Here is an 18,038-nt window from a genome sequence, read left to right as displayed (position 1 = left end):
TCTCAGGATATGTGCCATTGAACAGATGCTTAAATTACTACAGCAATGAGATTCTGACACAAGGCTTAGAGATAATGCTTCTAAGAGTGGGTAGTGAAGATAATTTTTTAAACATGTAGATGTTTATTATTTACAATGTCCGCTTATAGCTACAAATGATGTAACTCTTCATATAAAAATGCTAGCATCAAAACTGTTATTCATTCAAATCAATACTTAGCTTTTTTTTTTAACATGTTATCTATCGTGCTTAACACTGGAGGAATAATGATGAAAGAACTCTTATGAAGTGGGGAACACACTATAAATGTAACATATCATGATTAATGCTATAATGAACAAGGTGCTAAGGCAACAGAGGAAGGTCACTGAACGCAGTTCACAAGGAGGATGGAGGTATCCTGCTAGGGAAGGAGAGGCTTTCTAGAGGAGATGAAGCTTAATATGAATCTCAAAAGGACAGGCACGGATAGGCCAAATGTGGAAAAGAAGAAATAAGTGACTCCTACTATGTTCTCTCTGTTGAACTTACCTGTAGCTAGGTAAATGGGATGATTCTGGGCAGGGCTCCAGGCCTGCATGGCTGTACGGTCTACTTCCTTTAACTTCATCCTGCTAAAGAGAATACTTTATATAGAAATAAACTGAACATGTCAAAACATAGAGGGGCGCCTGGGTGGCTCAGTCGGTTAAGTGTCCGACTTTGGCACAGGTCATGATCTCACGGCTCGTGAGTTCGAGCCCCGCGTCAGGCTCTGTGCTGACAGCTCAGAGCCTGGAGCCTGTTTCAGATTCTGTGTCTCCCTCTCTCTCTCTCTGACCCTCCCCCATTCATGCTCTGTCTCTCTCTGTCTCAAAAGTAAATAAACGTTAAAAAAAAAAACACAAGACATTTTTTTACATAGAAATACACTTAACTAATGACTACATCATTAGAATGTTCAAATGCCAATAAATCAAACTGGTTTCGGTATCATTTGTCAGGAATGTTCAATATTAGAAAGAAGAAAAACTTGTTAAATTTTATTGAGACAAATATAGGGCTTTTCGAATTGTTTACAAATTACAGTCCTTCAACTGAAAAATCAGTCTGAAAAAAAAAAAAAAAGAAAACAATACAGGGTGAGGGACTAACTTTGCTACACAATATACTTCTCAGGTAAGGACAGGTGGCGGTACATCAGGGGCCAGAGAAGGCACGCAATAAACAAGGTACATTTTCTGAAAGCAGGATTACTAAATTGCAACAGCAGTTTTAGAAATTAATTTTAAATTAAAACAGGCTAATTTCAGAGAAGAATGTAGTAACATCACAGATTTTAAAGATAAATTTAGCAGAAATTTTAAATAGCCGGTCACTCCAAGCTACGGTTCCATATACCACTAGTTTATGTATTTTCTGTTAAAGTTACTTTGGTAGAAAAATACTGTGCTGTAGTTTAAAAAAAAAATTGTTATTATACATAAATATATCACATGGCACAGTATTCCACTGTAAGATGTACCATAATTTACTCACTTCGTCCACTACTGGTGAACACTGGAGTTGTTTTTAATCTTTTGCTATTTTTACAAACAATGCTGAAATAAATAGCCATATGTACATGTTATTCCATTCATGGGCCAGGATAGCTATAAATTTCCAGAAGCAAAACTGCTGGGTTAAAGATAACGGAATTCTGGGGCACCTGGATGGTTCAGCCAGTTAACCGGCAGACTCTGGATTGTGGTGCAGGTAATGATCTCGCAGTTCATGGGTTTGTGAGTTCAAGCCCCGCAGTGGGCTCTGCACCTGCTTGGGATTCCCCCCTTCTCTCTCTGCCCCTTCCCCACTCATGCTCACTTTCTCTCCCTCTCAAAAATAAGATTTAAAACCTTAAAAAGAAAGATAAATGCAATTGTAACATTGATGGTTATTGTCAAGTTGCTCTCCATAATCACTATACTGTTTCACACCCTCTACCACCTTACAAGAGGAACACTTTTAGATTTTTACCAGATAGATGAACAATGTTTACTCTTAAGTAGTTACAATTTGCATTTCTGATACCATAATGTTGAGCATCTTTTTATAAGGTTATGGGCCATCCATAATACACCTTTTCTGTCTATCCTTGTCTATACTTCTTGCCTATTTTTCTACTGAGTTGTCTGTCAGACTTTATTTTTTTATTTTGGTTACGATATTTTTCTTACCTTTCACAAGATTTTGATTCTTTTTCTTAATGTTTATTTATTTTGAGAGAGAGAGAGAGAGAGAGAGAGCGCATGAGCAGGGGAAGGGCAGGTCAGAGAGAGAGGGAGATAGAGAGAATCCCTCGGACCTTGAACTGTGAGATCATGATCCCAGCCGAAATCGAGTTGTACACTTAACCAACTGAGCCACCCAGGCGCCCCAAGATTTTGACTTTAAAAAAAAATAGATTTATCAGAGCTGTTTCAGGTTCACAGAAAAACTGAGTGAAAAGTATAGAGTTCTCACATACCTCTCTACCTTCTCCCCCATCCCCCTCCCCTCACCCCACCCCAGCCTTTCCCACCATAAAACTGTCCTGTACCACAGTAGTGTATTTGTTACAACCAACCTATGTTGGTGTATTACTATCAAGCAAAGTCCACGGTTTACTTTAGGGTATACTCTTTGGGTTTTGACAAATGAATAATGACACATATCCACCTACCCACAGTTATAGTATCATTCAGAAGTTTTCCTGCCCTAAAAATTCTGTGTTCCACCTTTATCCCCCTCCTCTCCCCATCCCTCCTCCTCCTTCCTGCCAACCACTGATCTCTTTCCTCTCCTCATACTTTTGCCTTTTCTAGAATGTCATTTAGTTATAATTAGATAGTATGTAGCCTTTTGAGATTGGCTTCTTTCACTTAGCAACAGGCATTTAAAATTCTTCCCTGTCTTTTTGTGACTTGATAATTCATTTCTTTTTATCATGGAAAAATATTCCATTGTATGGAGGTACCATGAATTAGTAGTCACATTTATCATTTTTTAAAAAATGGTTTCTGAATTTTGATTAACTACAAAGGCCTTTTGCATGCCAAGGTTATAAAGAAATTCACCCATATTTTTCTTCTAGGTAAATTCATTTGTGGCTTTTCTTTTAAATTTTGACTCAGGTCCTGGTATACAATGTATGTTCATAGTTTATTTTTTTATTACAACAAAACTATTGAAAAGTCTATCTTTTTCCTACTAATTTTAAGATAATCACTTTTATCATGTACTAAGTTCCTATATTTAGGTTTATATTCCTATAGGTATTATGATGTAGATTAGGATTTATATTCCTGTATATATTTAGGTTTATTTCTGGATTTCCATTCCTTATGTCCATCTGCTATTTATTTACATGCTAGCACTCCACTGTTTTAAATACTAAGGCTTTACAGAAGTATGATTCCAATAACCTCTATCCATTGCTTTTCTCCCACCCTATTTTTTTTTTTTTGCTATTATTACTGTTTATTTTACTACATAAACTTCAGAATAGTTCTTGTCTAATTCCAGAAAAAAAGAGAATGTTAATATGTTTCCTGAATCTGCATCAAATTAATAAACTTATGGTCAGGGGTGCCTGGGTAGCTCAGTCCGTTAAGCATCTGACTTCAACTCAGGTCCCGCCCTTGTGGTTCGTGAGTTCAAGGCCCACACTGGGCTCTGTGCTGACAGCTCAAAGCCTGGAGCCTACTTTGGATTCTGTGTCTCCTTTTCTCTGTGCCCCTTCCCCACTCATGATCTCTCTCTCTCTCTCTCAAATACAAACATTTAAAAAAATTAAAAAATAATAATAAATTTATGGAGAAACTGACATAATGCAGAATCTTCCCAATAAGACCATGTTGCGTTTTAAGTCTTCTTTTTTTATCTTTCAGTATTATTTTAAGCTTTTTGACATATTGGGTTTGTTTATTCCCAAGTATTTTATGTTTTGGTTTGTTTGTAAATGTGGCTCACCCCTAATCCACCCCTATTACATAGACTGTCTTCTTGTTATTGTTATACAAAGGCTAGTAGTATTTGTTCTACCATATTAAAGAGTAGCAATAACAGTGGGATTTCTTGTTCCTTTCTTTAGTGGAAAAGCCTACTATATCACCATGGAGCATGACTTTAGGATTTGAAATACACATACATATGCACATATAGATATAAATACATATAATGTAAGGAAATTAGCCATCGATTACTGTTTTATTCAATGCTATTTATAAAGACCAGGTATTAAATTCTGTCAAACGCTTTTTATTAGGTAATCAGAATGAACAGATTCTTCTTCTTAGGTCTATCACTGAAACAAATTATATTAACAGATTTCTTAATATGGACCATCTTTTTGTACCTTGAATAAACTTCTCATGATGTATTTCTACTAACGTGTTGCTAGATTCCATTTGTTTAACAGAATTTTGCTTCTAGAGTTGTGAGACTGAGTCTATTCTTCTTTTGTGCAATCTTGTCACGTTTTGATACCAATGTTATAACACTTGAGTCATAAAAAAAGTTTTCCTTCTTTTTCTATGCTCTAAAACACTTCAATAACAGAATTGGAATTATTGGTTCTTCAAAGATTTAGCAGAACTCTCTCATGAAACATGTGGGCTGGGTACTTTTGAAGGTCTTTTATGGAAATTGATCTATTTGAATTTCCTTTATACAAAGTCATTTTTGTAAATTATATTTTCCTATGATAATCCTTTAATTTTTTTTCTTTACGGATTTTCTCATTATTTCAGACTTGAACAACATAGACTCACGATTCTTTTAATTTATGCTATTTATGTTTATTAGTCTTTATTACACATATTTGTGTTTTGCTTCCCCCTACCCTCCTCTTAGTAATTGATCAGCTTAGCTAGTGACTTATTTTCAAACAGCCAATTTAGTAGTTTAGTAGTCCTTTTTGTTTTCTAATTCATCAATTTCTTTTATTTGTATTAATTCCTTCCTTCTACTCTCTTTTCATTTACTTAGATCTTTTCCTAACTTTCTAAGTTAAATGCTTAACCCACTCATTTTTGTTACTTATTTTTTGTAAGTATTTAAGGCTTTGAATTTTCTCTGAGTAATGCTTTAGCTAGATCTTGTATTTTCATCACTATGGTCATCTACATATTTTGCGATTTCCATTTGTAGTCTCCATTGATCCAAGAGTTGACTGAATTTAATATGCAAGTGGAAGGGTCTTTTACTGCATTGTGATTTTTTTTTATAGTATCTCTCCTTTCTAAAATTTATTGAAGTTTTCTTTGCGGCCTATATAGAAGGTTTTGTAAATGTTTCATGAGATCTAAAAAGAACAGGTACTCTGTTTTCAGGATCAAGATCAATATATATTAATCGAATCTACTCTATTGACTTAATTGTTTAGGTTGTCTACAGCCTTACTGTTTTTCCATTTGATCTGTCCCGGACCAAGAACAGTGAATTAAAGGTCACTACTACTAATGTATTTGTGCTTATTTTTCCTGTTATCTCCCGAAAGTTGCTTTGTTATTTAACACATAGTTATTTGGTTGACAGGTATTCATAATATTAAATGTTCACTGTCAAATACATATTTATAGCTTTGTATAGTATTGCTCTTCATTTTAAATAAGGCTTTGGGTCTGAATTCCACTTTATCTCATATTAAGACCCATATCAGGGGTACCTGGGTGGCTCAGTCAGTCAAGCATTCGGCTCTTGATTTCAACTCAGGTCATGATCTCGCACTTTGTGGGACTGAGCCCAGCAATGGGCTCTGTGCTGACAGTGAGGAACCTCCTCGGGATTCTCTCTCTCTCTCTCTCTCTCTCTCTCTCTGCCCCTCTCCTGCTCATGTTTCACACTGTCTCTCAAAACTAAATAAATAAAGAGGGGCGCCTGGGTGGCTCAATCGGTTAAGCACCCGACTTCGGCTCAGGTCATGATCTCGCTGTCTGTGAGTTTGAGCCCTGTGTCGGGCTCTATGCTGACAGCTCAGGGCCTGGAGCCTTCTTCAGATTCTGTGTCCCCCTCTCTCTCTGCCCTTCCCCTGCTCACACTCTGTCTCTCTCTCTCTCAAAAATGAATAAACATTAAAAAAATTTTTTTAAATAAAGAGAGCTTGTGTGGGAGTGAGGAGAGGGGCGGGGGGTGGAGTGGAGAAGAGGGAGAGGAGAGAGAGAGAGAGAGAGAGAGAGCGAGCGGAGCCCCACACAGGGCTTGATCCCCCATGACCCTAGAATCATGACCTGAGCCCAATCAAGAGTCAGATGCTCAACCGAGTCTTCTAGGTGCCTCTGCCCTTTTCAATTTTGAGCCACTTTGTTTTCACTGGCTGTCTTCAATACAGAAAAAAAAGAAAAATTTCAGATTTTGCTTAGTGATCCAATTTGAACATTTTTCAATAGATTAGCTAATAAGGCCATATAAAAGTTACTGATATAAGTCTTTTCTTCCTGATTTGACAGGTATGATTGCTTAGTTCTATATTATTTTGCTATGTTTGGTTTTATAATTTAGAAATGTACTTTCCCTGTTGTCCATATTTGCGTATTTATCATTTTTCTGATAATTAGTATGACTTGTATTTTTGTTCTCATAAGTACTTCTGGTTCTATCTTAATAATTTAAAACAATATTATTTAGGGGCATCTGGGTTGCTCAGTCAGGTAAGTGTCCGACTTCAGCTCAGGTCATGATCTCGTGGTTTGTGAGTTCGAGCCCTGCATTGGGCCCTGTACTGACAGCTCAGAGCCTGGAGCCTGCTTCAGATTCTGTGACTCCCTCTCTCTCTGCCCGTCCCCACTTGCTCTCTGTCCTGTCTCTCTCAGAAATATATAAGCATAAAAAAAACCAGTATTATTTAGTACCATTAATCCTCTATTTCTTTACACCGTAATTACTGTGAGCACTAATGAAATCAGTTTTCATAATCTTACTGCCCCTCTTGTACTCCACAGTTATTATAGTCAATAGTATTATCTTTCTCGGTGTTTACCTTTGTACTGTTAAATATGCTTATACCTCCACTAACTGACTTGTCAGCTTTAAATAATGTCCTTTGACTCCCAGCTATTACAGATGAGGCAACCCATTAACTTATTCTACCTCCAATTTTTTTTCTTACTTCCCACTTCTCTTAATTTTTTAGATTTATAATGAATTCCTACATTATCAGATATTGAACATATACACTTTATTCTTTCTTCCTTATTCCCACCTTTGTTTTAGTCTCGGGTTTACAGTTAAATATATTCAATGCTCTCCAAGAGTACTTTTGCCAGCTTTCTCATTCATTTCTAGAGAATAAAGTTCATCCTCCAGTAGTTTCCTTACGAGGGCCTAAGACTAACAATATGCCCTGGGTCTTACATGTTCAAATTGTTTATACATGAAGAGTATTTTACAGATGATAAAAATGAAGGCACAGAAAGATTAAATAATTTGTACGTGCTAGCAAGGGACACAGCCAAAACTGGAACTCAGAAGTTTACTTCCAGAGTCCGAGCTCTTACTTGTTACCTTAACAAATTCAGGTATTCGATTTTAATCATAGAAGGCATACTAACATTTAGAAGAAATACTGACAAAACAACTAAGATGCAGGAGGACATTGAGAGAAGGAACGTATTTTAGAAACTGTGCTAGGTTAGGCAAGAGTGGATTAGGAGGTTGCATCACGTGGTTAAAAGTAGTAGAGCCTTTGGAGTCAACACTGGATTTGACTGTTGGCTGTGCTACTTATGATACTTTGGACACACTGTTTAACCTCTCTGAGCCCCACTTGTAAAATAGGGACAAAAGAGACTACTTCATGGGATGTTGTGAAACTTAAATGAGATGATATATTTGAAATATGAGGCCAAACACAGTGCCCAGCACATAGGTTAACATGAGTTTTAATACGCTAACTACTTTTTAAAATTATTCCTATCATGAGATTAACCAAGAAAACCATACATCTAGTTTCCTAAGACTATTCTGAAAAAAAGGGCAAAATCTCAATTTTCTAAGAAGTGAAAAAGAGGCCTATTTTCTATATATGAAATGTCCTCTTCCTCTGAGCCAACTGTCTTTAATAACAAGTTCAAGTCCCAGTTCCTTCATAAGTACCCTAATGATCCAATACACAATTATCTAAATAATCTCTTAACTGTTTATACCACTTTAAACATATTATAAAAGTATCTTATTCTATCTTAAAACTTTATAACACTCTATTAGTACCTATTGTTACATCTTTTTCCACTGCCTTTTCACCAACTGTTTTATATGGCATCTTGTCTCACTAACTAGACAAATAGTATCTTTTTTCAATAAAAAATTACAACTTTTACCCTTTCTGGACTCAAAATTGCTTAGCACAGGGTGAAGTAGATACAAAGTTTTGCTTGTTCAATTTTAAATGTTTATTAGGGAAATACAAAAAGACTGATGAGCTAGAAAGATTACTTTCAGGTAAAACATTTAATTTTTAAATTCTTAAGTGTTTAAAAGAAAAAATAACTTTAATAACTTTAACTTTTCTTATTTAAAAACTAGGTAGGGGCACCTGGGTAGCTCAGTCAGTTAAGGGTCAGACTTGGGCTCAGGTCATGATCTCATGGTCCATGAGTTTGAGCCCCGTGTTGGGCTCTGTGCTGGCTGCTTTGAATTCTGTGTTTCCCTCTCTCTGCCCTTCCTCTGCTCTCGCATTCTCTCTCTCTCAAAAATAAATAAACATTAAAAAAAAACACTTTTTTTTAATAGGGAAAAATACTATTAGGGTAAAAAGAGGTTTTTTAAAAGGGTAAAAAAGTTTGTTTTAAAAAAAGATTTTATAAAGTGTCTTAGAATAATTTCTAAAAGTGAAAACACAACCATGTATATTAAAAAAAAACAACCAACTAAACTGAACTACAGTATGTCTAAGAGCAAAGGTACAACAGAGGATACCTGATTCATGAACACTTAGTTAATGTGTAACATTTACTGAAAGAGAAAGAGACAAATTCATAAGCACATAAAATGGTTAAGTGGAAATTCAAAACATTTATAAAAGTCTACTTCTTGTCCTTAGCACTCAATGTTCCACTAGATACAGTTCCACTTATTAACTTGTACTGAACACAAGGCTTTAATACCAGCTACTTTTTTCAACCCCCCCAATCACTACAACAATAGCCTGGAACTACCTTATGTGGTCTGAATCTAATTAAATAAGAATACCATAATCTACCCACTGCAATCATTCTTAAAACACTAAGACTGCTATGAAAATACAACTTGCATATTTCCTTTTCTTAGAAATGACCATTTAGTTGTAACTAATTTCCTTAAAAATCTGAAGAAGGCTTAGATTAAACCAAGTGTACTTCCCAAGTGAAGACTTGCTTTAAAAGCTTTGTGCAAATTTTTTTTCAGTATCAAATGTGATAAGAATTCACACTATGCATACTTATTTCATTCAAGACTATTTTACACAGAACAAAATCATTCTTATAATACAAAAAGAAAAGTGTGAGGACAGTGGCTTGTTCACATATGACATCTGTAAGACAATATCTACGGCATAACAGTTTAGGGTATGGAGTCCAGAGCCAAACCCTCAGTTTAAATCCCAGCTCCATCATGTCCTAGGCTCTGGCTTTAGGCATGTACCTTTACCTGTTGTGTGCCTTGGCTACCCATTTGGTAAAATAAGTATAATAAAAGTATGTATAAGAAGGGTTGTTGTGAGAATTAAATAAAGCTTTACACAGAGGCCTTAGAACAGTGCCTGGCACATAGTAAATGCATGCCTGTAAATGTCAGCTACTGCAAAAGTCACAATTTAAAATGCGTATCCCAAAGAATACACCTGAAGAATAATTTATGTTTCACACTAGAACTCTTATTTTTTTGTCCAAGTTTCTCCCTACAACATGCACGTAGTTAAATGCATGCAATTTAGTGGAAGCTTTTTTCTTTCTGCTCATTTTCTAGTTGCTAATTTTGTAAAGCAATACTAAACTCCAACAGTACTATTTTCTCAAACATACCAATCTTACAATGCTCCATACAGAGATGACCCATTCTTCAGAAAGTAAAAAGTAGAAGAGTTTATGGAAATGGAAATTCTGACTCTCAAACCAGGAATACAATCTCTAGTTGGGACTGCCTTATTAAAAATCCATCTTGTGTGGGCAAATATCTCACCATGGATGGACAAATTTGTTCTAGAGGATTTATTGTTATCGATGTTCTAAGGCTCATTTCACTCAACCAAAATCACATCAAAGTGCCAACTGTGCACTGAACTAAATGGTGTCATACTTATCTAGAATCTAATAAATAAAACATTTTGAACTAAAATTAACCGAAGAATGACAACATTTCTGGGGCGCCTGGGTGATCCAGTCGGTTAAGTGACTGACTTCAGCTCAGGTCATGATCTTAACCGTGTGTGGGTTCGAGCGCCACATCGGGGTCTGTGCTGACAGCTCGGAGCCTGGAGCCTGCTTCAGATTCTGTGTCTCCCTCTCTCTCTCCCTGCCTCTCCCCGGCTTGTCCTCTGTCGGTCTGTCTATCTCTCTCTCTCTCAAAAATAAATAAAACATGGGGCGCCTGGGTGGCGCAGTCGGTTGGGCGTCCGACTTCAGCTCAGGTCACGATCTCGCGATCCGTGAGTTCGAGCCCTGCGTCGGGCTCTGGGCTGATGGCTCGGAGCCTGGAGCCTGTTTCCGATTCTGTGTCTCCCTCTCTCTCTGCCCCTCCCCCGCTCATGCTCTGTCTCTCTCTGTCTCAAAAATAAAATAAAAAACATTTAAAAATAAATAAATAAATAAATAAACATTAAAAAAATTTTAAAGAATATTTCTAAAAATACTGTAAAAATCAATTTAATAATACCACTTGACAAGAATTTCTAAACTTCATGAAATTACATACAAAATTCTGTGTGTATTTTTTAAAGTAGGCTTCTTTAAGTACCCCCACACAGGGCTAGAACTCACCACCCTGAGATCAAGACCTGCTGAGATAGACCCTCAACCAACTGACCAACCAATAAGCCCCTGTGCAGTGCATTTTTCTAGGAAGGTGATCCAATGCTTTCCTCAGGTCCTCAAAAGGGACTGTAATTCCAAAAAATTAAGAATCACTGCTCTTTACAGTTACAAATTTCTTTCTTTTCTTACGTTATTAGTTTCAAAAAGAACCTATGTATCTAAAATTAGGCAATATAATTCTTAATCCATTCCAATGTCACATTTCCCAAACAACCCTGGATGTGTGTAACATTAATTCACAACTACAAAAACACTTCAGGTTATCCAAAAGTTCTTAGAGTCTACAAACCTTCCCCAGGTCTATTTAATCAAGAGAAAGAGCACAGAAGAACCACTAAAAAACGATGAGTAAACTTCAGCCAATCCCAGAACAATCAGTATGTACAGAAAACGTAGGACGGTACGATAGAAGAGCAAGGCTCTGATTATTGATTGAATACAGTTACAATTAGCGACAAACACAATCACATTTCAGTTTTCTGTAGTTAGAAAGCAGTTTTGGAGAAAGGACTTATCACAGACCATCACTGCAACTTCAGAAAGACTAAATAAAATTAGTTGCTTATGCTCACATAAAAGTTCATAATGCCCACAAGCCCACGCAATATTTTGATTTATTTTTCACCTGCCCTGTAACTTGATCTCTCATCATAATAACTTATTAGCAAAAACATACAACACTTTTTGACATTTCCTTCGAGGAATAGACGGCAACTGGTAACTATCCTTAAAATAATCCAATCCTGGTTCAATGACAGTAGCTTCCAGTTAAAAACCTATGAACCTTTAAATCTGGCAACAGTTCAAATACAAACAAAAAAAATCATAACCAAACTAAAATGAACCAAAGTGATCCTGAGGTTTGCTTCCTTCCCTCGCCCTTGGGGCCCGCACCTCTTTGTGCACAAGGGTGTGAGTGCCTCTGACCTCAGACCCCCGTTACCGGACCTGGCACGACACCCTGTCGCAAGCCTCAGGGGAGCTCCTGCTCAGCAGTGGAAACGTTGGCGGATGTGGATCGGCGCGATCCCCGAAGCAGCCGTGACGCCAGGCGTTATCCAGACGGGCCCCAAACGAAGATCAGGGACGCGCCGCTACCACAGACCGGGCCGCAGGCTGACGGGGACCAGCGGAGGCGATGCCACGGTCGTAGCTTTCGCCTGTGCTCCACCTCAAGGCCCGAGGGCCGGCGAAGAAGATACGGAGGAATAGGCAGACACACCTTGTGGGGACCCTCGGCGACCGGTTCCTGCGTTAGCGCGACGCACGTCGGACTCTCCCAGCATTCGCCGCCGCCCCTCCTCCCGCCCCAAAGCCACCTCCACGTTCCGCTTCAACGTGGCAGCCACAGCCCCTCCCGGGCGGCCCGCGGACGCTTCCGGGAGCGACGCCTCGCCCCGCCCACTTCGGCGCGCTCCCCTGCACGGCACTTCCGGGAGGGGTGGCAGGCGGGCGTGAGGAGCGTGTAGGTGGCGCGCGCTTGTGAGGTTGGGGGGAGACCCGTACTGAAGGGCGGCGTACAGGTTGAGGATGCGGTGACCCGGCCTACGCGAAAAGAAAAAAAACAGCTCCTGCTGTGCTGGGTGTAGCTATCTGTTCGAAGAACGGCCGAGGCCTGCAAGAATGCCACGTAGATTTAGTCCTGCGAGACATCGGCAGCCTCCGCGACACTGCCAACACCGGACAAATCACTTGGAAATGGGACTGCACGGCCCTAATTGCAGAAACTAATTTGTGATTGGGTTGGTTAAAAGTTGGTTCTACAGTATTGCTTTTGAGGACTTCAAAACCAAGTGATCTGACTATACCCGATGTCTGTTGTGGACGGTGTTGTTACTCCAGAGGCATAGTGGAGCCAAGTAGTTCAGTTAGCATCATATGGCACTATTTAAGATGCACTAGGGTTTGCCCTTAGTCACTGGGCTTCGCCAGACCCTGGCTTCGAATTAGTGTATTGTCTGGATGTCATTTTTAGTTTAGGAATTGTTTTACAGCAAAGTAAAACCAGAGGTAAAGTACTTATAAACAACTAGAACCTGGATTCAACCCAGGTCTCCTAACTTCTAGGCCAGTTCTCTTCCCATTAACACCGAAGAGTCAACCATCTCTTTCAAGTTTTTTCTTAAATTTTCTTTTTTACATTTATTTTTGAGAAACAGAGTAAGACAAAGCGTGAGCGGGGGAAGGGCAGAGAGAAGAGACAGAGCCAAAGCAGCCTCCAGGCTCTGAGCAAGTGGTCAACACAGAGCCTCATGCTGGGCTTGAACCCACGAACCATGAGATCATGACCTGAGCCAAAGTCGGACGCTCAACCAACTGAGCCACCCAGGTGCCCCTCAAGTTTTTTCTGAAGTGCCTTCACTTCTAGGTATCAGAGTAGGCACATTTTTGCGCTCCCACTGCACGCTTTCATACACCCTTTTAGTGTCTTATACTTACAGTTCAATTTGAAAAGAAAGTTTATTTCTCTAGTACAGAAATAGAACAAACGGATTACTTAGGCTACAGCAGCAAATTTCTAGTGTCCTACAAATCCATTTTTACTTACAGCTGCAAGGACTAGTTTACCTACAGATGCCAATGAAAAATCCGACTTAGAAGTGGGCCCATCACTTGAATCAACCGAAAACTCAACTCCCTACTGCCCCAACCCCAGAAGACCCCCGACTACCTGTAAATGTACATCAGTATGGAGAAAGGGCTCATTAGAACAACTTACCAAAAAACTCAAATGATTCAAGCAGTGGTTACATTCTTTGGTATCATTTAATGTACTATATGTTCCTATTGCAGAAGTCAAACTACAAACTTCCCTGCTTCCCACCACCCCCTTTTGTAGACTGTGAGGTATGAACAGTATTTCATGACTGGAACACAGCCACTTTCAATGGTCTCTGTATTGCCTATGGCTGTTTTTGTGCTACATGGACAAAACTGAGTAGTTGCTAGAGACCATTAAAGAGTCTGCAAAGCCTGTTCACTGTATGGCTGTATTTATAAAAGAAGTTTGCCAATCCCTATCTATTAGGATTTGCCTACAAGTCGAAGTATGAGACATACAGTTGTGTATAAATTTTTATTTCAAAGCCTTGTTATAGTAGCATGCATACAAAGACAGTATGAAAACTGTCATAATATAACTGGTAATCTAAGGGAAAAGTGTATTTGTTTCTAGACTTGATATATCTGGTTAAATATAAAGAGTTCCTAGTTTGTTTTAAATGCAGGGAGTTCTCAGTTGGACTATGAAAGCTGAAACCTCTCAAAGAACAATCTGATTTGTTCTATAACCTTAAAATTTGTCCAAACATTAGAAACTGATTTTGGTTGAAATATAAAAAATAAAATATTCAAAACATTAGAAACATTGAAAATTAGAATGTTTTATTTCTTTATAAACAAGTCTTGAGTAGTTTGAACAGTGCTTGCTTTCTCATATAACTTACAATATGGAGCAAGCATCTTTCCTATGCCTTGGCAAATTGTCATCCTCTTTTCTGAGTTTGATCTGTTTCTAACGTTTAATGCTTTGCACAGTGTCATGAAACATCTGAGAGTTCCTTTAATGTGGTTTTTCACCTGAATCACTTCCTCCAAATGTATTCATCCTTCACAACACACAACTGCTTTCCTCATTTATAACTATGTTCACCTTCACTAAATTCTTCTGGCTGTATATCCACTTTTAGTGTACGTGCTGCTGAAGCAGAACCTTCTGGCTGTATATCCAGAACTATTTCCTGAATGGCAGCAGTGTAAACATTCCCACAGTCATACCTTCTGGAACTCCATTTACATTCCAGCCAAATCCTATGAAGTTTTTGCACAGTAGTCTCATACCACTGTGCAAAGCAAGGACTGCCTGTGATTCTTGGAACATGGGTGCAAATTTCCCAGTAGCATCCTTATCTGAACATGCAGCTTCACCAGTGGAACATTATTCCATTCACGCCGACCTCCAAACGATGCTTAACCTTAACCGACTGAGCCACGCAGGCGCTCCAGACTTCTGAACGATGAAACCAGCCTTTCCCAACAAAAAAATGTTCTTTTTTAGTCTCCTGGTAATTACCATTTTCCTTCAGCGCAGCAACTAACCTCAACACTCTGGCCTGAATGCTAGCCAAACTGATTAGGATTTTTTATTACAGTCCTCCATCCAAAGTAGAAGCAAGCACTCCATTTCAACTGTAAGTGGCTTTCTGTTCCTAGTGTAATTTAAACTAAAAAATGTTGAAGCAACTTTACTTTGCTTTTATATTCCTCGAACTTTTAAACCACAGTTTCTACTGCAGCTTTATGTAGGCCTGGGTCTCGTCTCGTCTTCAATATGCTGTCGCCATTTTCAAATCCAATTTCACTTCCAGTGTTAAAAATCACTTGTTTCTTTGCTGCCCTGCCAATTCCCTCTTCTGATTATCCAGTTTTGTACAATGTTGCATGGGTTTATTACTGGGAAACAAGTAAGCAATACAACTACATGCTTTACTCCGTGAACTAATAGATGTTTAGTGATCAATCACCAAGAGACTTTGAAAGATGTGATGTAACTGGTTACTGACCATGATGCACATCTTTTATAATGCATAATCAGTTGTGGAATAAAGAGCTAGCAACAAAACTTATGCAACAATTCAGTTACTATTGTAACTGAAATTACAACTGTGTTGTAGGAGGATTAGTGTTATTTAACTAAACTGTGAAAACTGATCTTCATGTATAATGGAACGGTGCAAAGTAAGGACCACCTGTATCTAAAGAGAAAAACTTGTATTAGTTCACAAAATAATCAACTTTTAATCCAATTTAGTTAACTACTAGCCAAACTTAACCATAGATCAAAATAGAAACTGAAGATTTTCTCAAAGGAATGTTAGTTCCAGAGTGAATTCCCACTGGAGATGGAAAAATGTTTGGAGACAATGCAATACAGAATTCTTCAAATTAGCATTTGCAGACAGTCCAAAGACATCCTTTTGAGAACTTAGGCCCCTTCCCTCATTTCAACAATTTTGAGGTCTGCAAAAGAATAAAGTTCTGGACAACTCTACTGTTGTCCTGATTGTAAAGCTTTATAATCATCACAAAGCACAAGACTGTATGTATTTACAACTTATTCCACACCAGCCAGTACCATGTTTTCTCCTGTGTAACAGTAGCATCCATCCCATTAATGTTTTAGTTTTGTCTTTGAATGCACTTATTTTGTAAATCTTTTGATTAAGGCCCGTCAACAAAATTTATATCAACTTTTATGTTTGTAGAAATTTATGAAATAGAAAATAAACTTAAATCAATACTGAGTATTTGCAAGAATTTTTCCTCTTTATATTCCTCAAATTTGAAACACCCCAAGACAACATGCCTAATTAGTGACAGATTAATCTGGTATTAAATTTGAGATTCCCAGCTTCTAACCACCTACTTATCTACTGTTCTTGAATAAAGATTAAGTTATAGGATGGTCATTCAGTGGCATATCAAAGAGTCATTTATAGGACATACAAAAGTTCAGCAAATTTAAACCCTGGAATATATGATCTCTAAGAATCTCAGAGGCTGAATTACACCATTATTTTTGAGAAAAGATAATCATCAAGGTTAAAAGTCCTGACCCCAGCCACCCAATTGCCTATCCTGCATCAAATCTATTGATTCAGAAAATTATCTTTGAAATTATATTCTTGTTATCTTTGAAAAATGAAAAAATAAGGAAAAAAATTTAATTGAGTACAATGTCCACATTATGCTCAAATATCAATTTTTTGCTCAAATCTGATTGTCCATTCTTTTGTCAAAACTAGCAAATTTATAAACTACTTACCTTACTATATAAATGTTCAAATTCTTTATCAGATAAATCTGACAAAAACACCCTTCAATTTCATTCCTAAAACAGGAACACATTTACAAGTAAATCAATATACAAAAAAATTACATCATATCTATAATTTTTTTCTCCCACTAGGATTTTCTTTTTCCATTATGTCCTCATCCACATACATTAATCACAACAGATCATGATGTGAACAGCAGTGGAAAAAGTTTAATCATTGGACATTTATATTTTCTTCCTATTTTCAACTTGAGCTTTAGTCATAAGTTTTTCATTGTTTAGCCCTTTTTAAAGAACACATAATATATACACATTTCTATAAATTTTGATTTTCATGAACCGGTAACACTTCCAATTTTACTTCCCATTGGAAAAATCATACCAAAGATAATCTCAAGTGTATCATTTAACTACTTTGCACAGATTACCTTATGCTAACTTAGAAATGTCTTAATATTAAGCTTGACATGGAAAGGGTAACCATACCTAATACAAACACATCCCAAAACTGGTTGTATCTTGTTTTTTACGTAATGCTTTTTGTTATTACACAAGGTCTCCAAAATAACCAGAAGCACTTAAGCTTTAAAGGAAAAGAGTTGTCACTGCTAACAAAGAACTTTTAAGCAGCAATTAAGGGAAAAGAAGACTCAAAAGATTACAAATCTCAGGCACAAATTAGAATTCTACCAATTAGGGGCATTCTGCTCAGAATGCCTCAATTAGGGGCTTGGCAAAGTCTGTATTTTGCACATCAAGAGAGATAAAAGACCATGGTGGGAGGGGGGAGCAACAGAAAGAAAAGGAAATATACTCACCAAACTGGATAAATATCAAGCTTTTGAGGAAAAGGACAAATCGCTCTAAAGCTGCTGCTGTGTATTTATACCTTTATTCCATCCTATGTCAAATATATGTGTAAGTGCCTTTAAGTAATTGGATTGCATTCCTTAGAAAACTCTAAACAGAAATTTCAACCATTCCAAGTCAGTCTGCACCCCAAGCAAAATACCAGGGATGGGGTACTCAATTTCTATCTATAGTCTACTTCCAGCTTCTCTAACCACCTGCACCTAAGGAGGAGTTGGGAGAGGAGAAATGGGTCCAAGAAAAAAAAACACATATGATCAAAGTCCAATATTCTCTCTCTATAAAATAAGCTTTCTTATATATTCTCTAGAAAATTTCCAATAGG

The 18,038-nt window shown here is 37.6% G+C and overlaps 1 protein-coding gene across 41 annotated transcripts in view; it reads right to left on the bottom strand.

Moving 5' to 3' along the window:
- The window catches only part of SEC31A (SEC31 homolog A, COPII coat complex component), a 71,234-nt gene extending 58,848 nt beyond the window's left edge, over positions 1-12,386 (bottom strand). For 27 of the 41 annotated variants that reach the window (XM_015068082.3, XM_015068088.3, XM_015068091.3 and 24 more), the window contains exons 1-2: positions 12,230-12,385; positions 533-615 (exon numbers count right to left, since the gene is read on the bottom strand). In XM_015068082.3, the coding sequence (XP_014923568.1) occupies positions 533-611 (79 nt within the window). In that variant the 5' untranslated portion in view covers positions 612-615; positions 12,230-12,385. Of the gene's footprint in view, positions 1-532; positions 616-11,901 lie in introns of all 41 variants that reach the window. The other 14 variants (XM_015068083.3, XM_053217178.1, XM_027059565.2 and 11 more) reach the window with 13 other exon arrangements.
- Between the last annotated feature and the right edge of the window lie 5,652 nt (positions 12,387-18,038).

Source organism: Acinonyx jubatus, chromosome B1 (genome assembly GCF_027475565.1).
Source record: "Acinonyx jubatus isolate Ajub_Pintada_27869175 chromosome B1, VMU_Ajub_asm_v1.0, whole genome shotgun sequence".
NCBI lineage: Eukaryota > Metazoa > Chordata > Mammalia > Carnivora > Felidae > Acinonyx > Acinonyx jubatus.
This window is presented reverse-complemented; position numbering and strand designations above follow the sequence as displayed.